Source organism: Hyla sarda, chromosome 1 (genome assembly GCF_029499605.1).
Source record: "Hyla sarda isolate aHylSar1 chromosome 1, aHylSar1.hap1, whole genome shotgun sequence".
In the NCBI taxonomy this organism is placed as follows: Eukaryota; Metazoa; Chordata; class Amphibia; order Anura; family Hylidae; genus Hyla; species Hyla sarda.
Genome location: NC_079189.1, coordinates 603205825 through 603215858, shown reverse-complemented (window position 1 = coordinate 603215858; position 10034 = coordinate 603205825). Strand labels below are relative to the sequence as shown.

General features: G+C 44.1%; 1 protein-coding gene across 1 annotated transcript in view; it reads right to left on the bottom strand.

Annotated features, from left to right (window-relative positions):
* Positions 1-674: 674 nt before the first annotated feature.
* The window catches only part of LOC130295739 (zinc finger protein 850-like), a 60203-nt gene continuing 50843 nt past the window's right edge, over positions 675-10034 (bottom strand). The window contains exon 17 of the mRNA XM_056546837.1: positions 675-1752. Within this exon, the coding sequence (XP_056402812.1) occupies positions 740-1752 (1013 nt within the window). The 3' untranslated portion in view covers positions 675-739. The remainder of the gene's footprint in view (positions 1753-10034) is intronic.

The window sequence follows — 10034 nt, the reverse complement described above, 5'->3', positions numbered from 1 at the left end:
TGATGACACGTGTCTCGGGAACCGCCCAGTTTAGAAGCAAATCCCCATAGCAAACCTCTTCTAAACTGGGCGGTTCCCGACACACGTGTCATCAGAGAGCATTTAGACAGAAAAGAACAACCTTAACTTCAGAAGCTCATAAGTACTGAAATGATTAAGATTTTTTAATAGAAGTAATTTACAAATCTGTTTTACTTTCTGGAGCCAGTTGATATATAAAAAAATGTTTTTCCTGGATAACTCCTTTAAACAGATTTGTAAATTACTTACATAAAAAAATCTTAATCCTTCCAATAATTATCAGCTGCTAAAGTTGAGTTGTTCTTTTCTGTCTGGCAACAGTGCTCTCGGCTGACATCTCTGCTTGTCTCGGGAACTGCACAGAGTAGAAGAGGTTTGCTATGGGGATTTGCTTCCACTCTGGACAGTTCCCGAGACACGTGTCATCAGAGAGCACTTAGACAGAAAAGAACAACTCAAATTCAGCAGCTCATAAGTACTGAAAGGATTAAGATTTTTTAATAGAAGTAATTTACAAATCTTTTTAACTTTCTGGAGCCAGTTGATACTGTATACACAGGAAATCTGTGCGAGACAGGTCAGATGACACTGCAAAGACCCACAAACCAGCTAAAAAGGTTTGTGGGGGAAAAAACTAGAAGGACTTACATCTGTTTATTTATGTCTGTACTTTTTATTCTTGTTATGTTAGGATACGTTTCGACTTTCCACATGCAGTTCATGAAAATGGCTTCTCCCCTGTGTGAGTTCTTTGATGTGCAACAAGAGTTGATTTCTGAGTAAAACATTTTTCACATTCTGGGCACGGATACGGCTTCTCCCCTGTGTGAGTTCTCTGATGTATAATGAGATTTGATCTCTGAGTAAAACATTTTCCACATTCTTGGCATGAAAACGACTTCTCCCCCGTGTGAATTCTCTGATGTCTAACAAGTTGTGATTTCATAGTAAAACATTTCCCACATTCACGGCATGAAAACGGCTTCTCCCCTGTGTGAGATTTTTCATGTTTAACAAGAGATGATTTATTGCTGTAACATTTCCCACATTCCGAACAAGAAAACGGCTTCTCTCCTGTGTGAGATTTTTGATGTTCAACAAGATACGACTTCACGGTAAAACATTTCCCACATTCTGAACATGAAAATGGCTTCTCCCCTGTGTGAATTATCCGATGCCTCACAAGATGTGATTTCATAGTAAAACACTTTTCACATTCTGAGCACGAAAATGGCTTCTCCCCCGTGTGATTTCTTTGATGTAGGATAAGATCCAGTTTACGAGTAAAAAATTTTCTACATTCTTGACATGAAAATGGCTTCTCCCCTGTGTGAATTTTCAGGTGTTCAAAGAGATTTGATTTACGATTAAAACATTTCCCACATTCTAGGCATGGAAATGGCTTCTCTCCTGTGTGAGTTTTTTGATGTTGAACAAGATTAGATTTCACAGTAAAACATTTCCCACATTCTGAACATGCAAAAGGCTTTTCTTCTGTACGAGTTCTTTTATGTTTAACACCTTTTCTATAACTTTTATTTTGTTCAAGTGTCTGTGATGAACCAGGATATAGTACGGGTATAACAGGATGAGATGATAGATCTTGGCTGTGAAGGGCTGAGGGTGTATCTGGGATAATGGAATGTTCTTCATATGTATCTTGTGTGATATCATCATCTGCTTTATAATATGAAGATATAAGATTCTCCTCTGATCTCCTGGTACAGTCATCTGCCAAGAATAACACAGATTTGATCATTTTGAGTGATATAACCTTAAAGTCCACTACAAAGTCCAGCATGTCCTAAATGCTAAACAACAGAACCAGTTATCCATATGTCCTGTCTCTATTGGTCTATAAGGGGCTCTATTATCTTTTCCCTGTAATGTATAGAGCCGTGTGTAATGCTGGTAGATAGCTTCCGACGGTGTACTGCTAATCCTAGGAGGCTGAGCAATCGGGTTACCTTTGTAAAGGAGCGTTTGACCTCATATGTAGAATGTAGACATGTCTGCTAGTTATTCTTGACATAGAGGAAGTGGTAGGTGGCAAGGTAAGTACAACTAGGATGCGATGTCAGGCTAAAAAACTGACTGCAGCAACATCTTTTTTTTACCCATTCTGCGCTGCCAACTAAAAACCCATATCTAATCTTCCTTTCCTCCTAGAATTCCTAAAATGCATAGTCTTCTACCTAATCTGCCATTAGGTGTTGTCACCCTTTCCCCACTACACTACTTGCTTCTTAGTATACCTCAGCTGATATTAAAGGGGTTATTCAAATAAGGTGACTTTAGTAAGTGTAATACAGTAATGGACATGCTTACCAAGGATCTGTGCTTGTGTTGGTGGTAAATGGCCGTGTCCTGTGTCCCCCCCCCCCCATCACGCTTCTGGCTTCATTTTGGGAACCGGCTACTTCCTGTTTCTGTGGCCTCCCTCATACTACAATCCCCAGGATGGGAGGTGACTTATTTCCCTCCCGCACATCGGTTGCCCCACCCATTGCAGGATAGCCACGCTTCATTTAATCACATGACTTTGCCCCGACATCACCTGACACACAAACTGTTGATCTGTGTGATGATGAATGCACATGTACGCCGGTAACGTCATCAGGGGGCTGGCTTTACACAGCCAAGCCCCCTTCAGCACCTGACTTGTGATGTACTGTCTCGGGTCGCACAGCAAGCTGGGAAAGGTCTGAGACAAGACTCATTATGTAGGCTGCAGAAAATCAACTTCCGGGGAAGGGAAAGACAAAGAAATTTGATACCAGCCACCAAACATAAGTGAAGTATATTAGTAACTAGAACAACTTTGCTCCTCCTGTCTCACATTCAAAGAACCAAAAATCCCGGAATACCCCTCTGAGAAGCAGTTCCTCGTTTCCCTGCTGATTGGCCAGTCCCTTTTCTGCCGGGGGCTGGATATTTAAAGAGGTTCTCCGCCCCTAGACATCTTATCCCCTGTCCAAAGGATGTCCGATCTCCACTGCGGCCCCCCAGTCATCTGGTGCACGGAGCGAACTTGGTTCTGTGCTGGATGACTGGCGATGCGGCACCGGAGGCTCGTGATGTCACGGCCACACCCCCTTATAACGTCGCAGCCATCCCCCCTCAATGTAAGTCTATGGGAGGGGGTGTGGTGGCGACCACGTCCCCTCCCATAGACTTGCATTGAGGGGGTGTGGCCGTGACGTCACGATGAACGTGGTCGTGACGTCACGAGCCTCCGGCGCAACACCTGACGTTCTAAATGAACCCCGCGTTCAGACATCTTATCCCCTATCCTTTGGATAGGGGATAAGACATCTAGGGGCAGAGCACCCCTTTAAGCTGCAACAGTACAGCGTGCCTCTTCCCTCCCCGGTCCCTGACCTCCAATCGCGTTCTTGTGTTCCTGAGCTATTCCTGAGTATCTAATTCGGCTCTTGACCCCTGGCTGTGTGTTTGACCAAGTCTCTGGATTTGTTATTTTTTTAATTATTTTTATTATTTTAATAAATGTGTCATTTGTGATGCAATATCATCTCCAATCGGTTTTGTGGTTCCTGCCTACACATCCCATTGTGGATGACTGACAAAGGAATAAAGGACGAGGAAGAAGGAGAAGCAGTCGATGGTAATGGTGAAGGTGATGATGACGATTAGAGTTGAGCGAACTTACAGTAAATTCGATTCGTCACGAACTTCTCAGCTCGGCGGTTGCTGACTTTTCCTGCATAAATTAGTTCAGCTTTCCGGTGGGCTGGAAAAGGTGGATACAGTCTCCTAGGACTGTATCCACCTTTTTCAGCCCACGGGAGCACCTGAAAGCTGAACTAATTTATGCAGGAAAAGTCATCAACCGCCGAGCAGAGAAGTTCGTGACGAATCGAATTTACTGTAAGTTCGCTCATCTCTAATGACGATGACAATAAACGTGTAGTACCTGTCAATGTTCCAGCAGGAAAAAAAAGTATCCAGAGCAATGTACCATCAGGCACAATGTTTATTCAAATCAGAAACCAATGACGTGTTTCGGAGGTACAGTCCTCCTTCCTCAGACTGGCATTGCCAAGCTGAGGAAGAAGGACTGTGGTTTCAGTCACGGGCCAGAAACGCGTTAAGTGCTTTTAATAAACTACACTTTATTAATCTGGTTTCCAAGCCTTGTGAACCAACTACTGGGAGAGGTCTGGCGCTTGAAAAAGTACCATTTTCGTTTTTTTCCACTTGTGTCTACTATTACCGAACCAGAAGGCATCCTGGATCGGGAGGAACTAAGCCGCAGGACCTCGATTTATAATACACACGCAAATAGATGTTGTGTTCTTAGCGCAACGTCACAGGTTGAGTGTCCTTATTCTGTATTCCCTCACTAGTGCTTGTTTTACTTCACCAGGGGCGCTTGCGTGTCTCTTTCTCTATTCTCTTTCCCTGTGCACAAAGCTTAAAGGGGTACTCCGCTGCTCAGCGTTTATAACAAACTGTTCCGAATGCTAGAGGCGGGAGCTTGTCACGTCATAGCCCTGCCCCTCATGATGTCACGCCCCGCCCCCTCAATGCAAGTCTATGGGAGGGGGCGTGACAGTCGTCACGCCCCCTCCCATAGACTTGCATTGAGGGGGCGGGGTGTGACGTCATCAAAGGGTGGGGGCTATGATGTCACAAGCTCCCGGCGCCGGCTCCAGCGTTCGGAACAGTTTGTTCCAAACATTGCAAAAATTCCAGCCAAATTAAATTACCTTTATATAGCTGCACAAGTTAAGTTTATTTGTATTGCACAAGTGTAATCTTAGGTGAGCACATACCATGTTTCTTTAAAGGGGTACTCCGGTGGAAAACTTTTTTTTATTTTAAATCAACTGGTGCCAGAAAGTTAAACAGATTTGTAAATTACTTCTAGTAAAAAAAATCTTAATCCTTCCAGTACTTATTAGCAGCTGAATGCTACAGAGGAAATTCTTTTCTTTTTGGAACACAGAGCTCTCTGCTGACATCACGAGCACAGTGCTCTCTGCTGACACCACTGTCCATTTTAAGAACTGTCCAGAGTAGGAGAAAATCCACACAGAAAACATATGCTGCTCTGGATAGTTCCTAAAATGGACAGAGATGTCAGCAGAGAGCACTGTGGTCATGATGTCAGCAGAGAGCACTGTGTTCCAAAAAGAAAATAATTTCCTCTGTAGTATTGAGCAGCTAATAAGTACTGGAAGGATTAAGATTTTTTAATAGAAGTCATTTACAAATCTGTTTAACTTTCTGGCACCAGTTGATTTAAATAAATAAAAAAATAAAATAGTTTTCCACCGGAGTACCCCTTTAACCCCTTAAGGACCCAGCCCAAATATACCTTAAGGACCCGGCCATTTTTTGAACATCTGACCACTGTCACTTTAAGCATTAATAACTCTGGAATGCTTTTACCTTTCATTCTGATTCCGAGATAGTTTTTTCGTGACATATTCTACTTTATGTTAGTGGTAAAATTTTGTCGATACTTGCATCATTTCTTGGTGAAAAATTCCAAAATTTGATGAAAAAATGGAAAATTTTGCATTTTTTTAACTTTGAAGCTCTCTGCTTGTAAGGAAAATGGATATTCCAAATAAATTATACATTGATTCACATATACAATATGTCTACTTTATGTTTGCATCATAAAATTGATGAGTTTTTACTTTTGGAAGACATCAGAGGGCTTCAAAGTTCAGCAGCAATTTTCCAATTTTTCACAAAATTTTCAAAATCGGAATTTTTCAGGGACCAGTTCAGTTTTGAAGTGGATTTGAAGGGCCTTCATATTAGAAATACCCCACAAATGACCCCATTATAAAAACTGCACCCCTCAAAGTATTCAAAATGACATTCAGTAAGTGTGTTAACCCTTTAGGTGTTTCACAGGAATAGCAGCAAAGTGAAGGAGAAAATTCAAAATCTTCATTTTTTACACTCGCATGTTCTTGTAGACCCAGTTTTTGAATTTTTACAAGGGGTAATAGATGAAAAATCCCCCCAAAATTTGTAACCCAATTTCTCTCGAGTAAGGAAATACCTCATATGTGTATGTCAAGTGTTCGGCGGGTGCACTAGAGGGCTCAGAAGGGAAGGAGCGACAATAGGATTTTGGAGAGGGAATTTTGCTGAAATGGTTTTTGGGGGGCATGTCACATTTAGGAAGCCCCTATGGTGCCAGAACAGCAGAAAACCCCAACATGGCATACCATTTTGGAAACTAGACCCCTCAAGGCACGTAACAAGGGGTCCAGTGAGCCTTAACACCCCACAGGTGTTTGACGACTTTTCGTTAAAGTCGGATGTGTAAATGAAAAAAAAAATTTTTTCACTAAAGTGCAGTTTTCCCCCCAAATTTACCATTTTTACAAAGGGTAATGGGAGAAAATGCCCCCCCAAATTTGTAACCCCATCTCTTCTGAGTATGGAAATACCCCATGTTAGGATGTAAAATGCTTTGCGGGCAAACTACAATGCTCAGAAGAGAAGGAGTCACATTTGGCTTTTTGAAAGCAACTTTTGCTGAAATGGTTTTTTGGGGGCATGTCGCATTTAGGAAGCCCCTGTGGTGCCAGAACAGCAAAAAATACCCACATGGCATACTATTTTGGAAACTACACCCCTCAAGGAACGTAACAAGGGGTCCGCTGAGCCTTAACACCCCACAGGTGTTTGACGACTTTTCGTTAAAGTTGGATGTGTAAATGAAAAATTTTTTTTTTTTTACTAAAATGCTGTTTTTCCCCAAAATTTTACATTTTTACAAGGGGTAATAGGAGAAAATGACCCCCAAAATGTGTAACCCCATTTCTTCTGAGTATGGAAATACCCCATGTTAGGACGTAAAATGCTCTGCTGGCGAACTACAATGCTCAGAAGAGGAGGAGCGCCATTGAGCTTTTGGAAAGAGAATTAGTTTGGAATGGTAGTCAGGGGCCATGTGCGTTTACAAAGCCCCCCGTGGTGCCAGAACAGTGGAACCCCCCACATGTGACCCCATTTTGGAAACTACACCCCTCACAGAATTTAATAAGGGGTGCAGTGAGTATTTACACCCCACAGAACTTTGGAACAGTGGGCTGTGCAAATGAAAAAGTTTATTTTTCATTTTTACGGACCACTGTTCCAAAAATCTGTCAGACATCTGTGGGGCGTAAATTCTCAATGTACCCCTTATTACATTACGTGAGGGGTGTAGTTTCCAAAATGGGGTCACATGTGTCGGGGGTCCATTGTTCTGGCACTATGGGGGCTTTGTAAACACATGTGGCCTTCAATTCCGGACAAATTTTCTCTACAAAATCCCAATGGCGCTCCTTCTCTTCTGAGCATTGTAGTTCGCCCGCAGAGCACTTTAAATTTACATATGGGGTATGTTCTTACTCAGAAGAGATGGGTTTACAAATTTGGGGGGGGCTTTTTTCCTATTTCCCGATGTGAAAATGAAAAATTTAGGGTAACACCAGCATTTTTGTGAAAAAATATAATTTTTTTCATTTTCCCATCCAACTTTAATGAAAATTCGTCAAACACCTGTGGGGTGTTCAGGCTCACTATACCCCTTGTCACGTTTGGTGAGGGGTGTAGTTTCCAAAATGGGGTCACATGTGGGTATTTTTTTTTTTTGCGTTTGTCAGAACCGCTGTAAAATCAGCCACCCCTGTGCAAATCACCAATTTAGGCCTCAAATGTACATGGTGCACTCTCACTCCTGAACCTTGTTGTGTGCCCGCAGAGCATTTTACGCCCACATCTGGGGTATTTCTGTACTCAGGAGAAATTGCGTTACAAATTTTGGGGGTCTTTTTTTCCTTTTACCGCTTGTGGAAATAAAAAGTATGGGGCAACACCAGCATGTTAGTGTAAAAAAATAAAAAAAATTTACACTAACATGCTGGTGTAGCCCCCAACTTTTCCTTTTCACAAGCGGTAAAAGGAAAAAAAGCCCCCCAAAATTTGTAGTGTAATTTCTCCCGAGTACGGAAATACCCCATATGTGGCCCTAAACTGTTGCCTTGAAATACGACAGGGCTCCGAAGTAAGAGAGCACTATGCGCATTTGAGGACTAAATTAGGGATTGCATAGGGGTGGACATAGGGGTATTCTACGCCAGTGATTCCCAAACAGGGTGCCTCCAGCTGTTGCTAAACTCCCAGCATGCCTGGACAGTCAGTGGCTGTCCAGAAATGCTGGGAGTTGTTGTTTTGCAACAGCTGGAGGCTCCGTTTTGGAAACCCTGCCGTACAAGACGTTTTAAATTGTTTATTGGGGGGGGGGCAGTGTAAGGGGGTGTATATGTAGTGTTTTACCCTTTATTAGGTGTTAGTGTAGTGTAGTGTTTTTAGGGTACATTCACACTGGCGGGTTACGGTGAATTTCCCGCTAGGAGTTTGCACTGCGGCAAAGAATTTGCCGCAGCCCAAACTTGAAGCAGGAAATTTACTGTAAACCCGCCTATGTGAATGTACCCTGTACGTTCACAAGGGGGGGGCAAACCTCCAGCTGTTTCAAAACTACAACTCCCAGCATGTACTGACAGACCGTGCATGCTGGGAGTTGTAGTTTTGCAACAGCTGGAGGCACACTGGTTGGAAAACCTTCAGTTAGGTTCTGTTACCTAACTCAATATTTTCCAACCAGTGTGCCTCCAGCTGTTGCAAAACTACAACTCCCAGCATGTACTAATCACCGAAGGGCATGCTGGGAGATGTAGTTATGCAATAGCTGGAGGTACCCAACTACAACTCCCAGCATGCCGAGACAGCTGTTTGCTTTCTGGGCATGCTGGGAATTGCAGTTTTGCAACATCTGGAGAGCTACAGTTTTTAGACCACTGCACAGTGATCTCCAAACTGTGGACCTCCAGATGTTGCAAAACTACAACTCCCAGCATGTCCAGACAACAAACAGCTATGTGGGCATGCTAGGAGTTGTAGTTTTGCAACATCTGGAGGGATATAGTTTAGAGACCACTGTATAGTGGTCTCAAACTGCAGCCCTCCAGCTGTTGCAAAACTACATATTCCAGCATGCCCAAACAGCTGTCTGGGCATGCTGGGAGTTGTAGTTTTGCAACATCTGGAGGGCTACAGTTAGAGACCACGGTCTCAGACTGTAGCCCTCCAGATCTACTTACCGGCTTCCGTAGGATCCCGGCAGCCGTCCTCTTCAGACGCACGTGACGCCGCCCGCCGATCAACGTCGCCGCAGCCTCCGGACGTGTAAGTGGACGTCGGCGCCCGGTCCCCTTCGGTTCCCCGTTCTGCCCCGCCTGTTGTGGGAGGGCAGGACGGGGAAAACGAAAGTTAACCCCCCCGCCCCCGGTCTGCTATTGGTCGTCGCCTCTGACGATCAATAGCAGACCAATAGCAGGGATAGGAGGGGTGGCAACCCTGCCACCTCACTCCTATGCCTACAGGGGGATCGTGGGTGTCTTAGACAACCGCTATCCCCCTTCTATTCCGGGTCACCGAGTCACAATAGACCCGTATGACCCGGAATCGGCGCAAATCGCAAGTGTGAATTCACTTGCGATTTGCGCCGATCGCCGACGGGGGGGGTTCTGATGACCCCCCTGGGCATTTGCACGGGGTGCCTGCTGATTGATATCAGCAGTCACCCCGGCCCGGTCCCCGCCCGGCGCGGGGCGGGGACCGAAATTCCCACGGGCGTATGGATACGCCCTGGGTCCTTAAGTACCAGGACGTCAAGGCGTATCCATACGCCCTAGGTCCTTAAGTGGTTAAGCTTTTCCTCCAGACAGTAAGTCTAGTAGTTCTTAGCACACATGATGACAGTCAGGCACCAATTTGATAAAACGTCACTTTGTAACATCAGACTCTCTTCTCCTCAGCTTTGTGAGCAGCACTTAAGTGTGTGATTGTACCTGATTGGCCAAGGCCGCACACACCTCCCTCATCTATATTCACTGCTTCTCTAACCATTTGAACCAAAGATGGTTTGTGGAGTCATGGTAATTATATATATTAAAACATTTATTGTTACCACT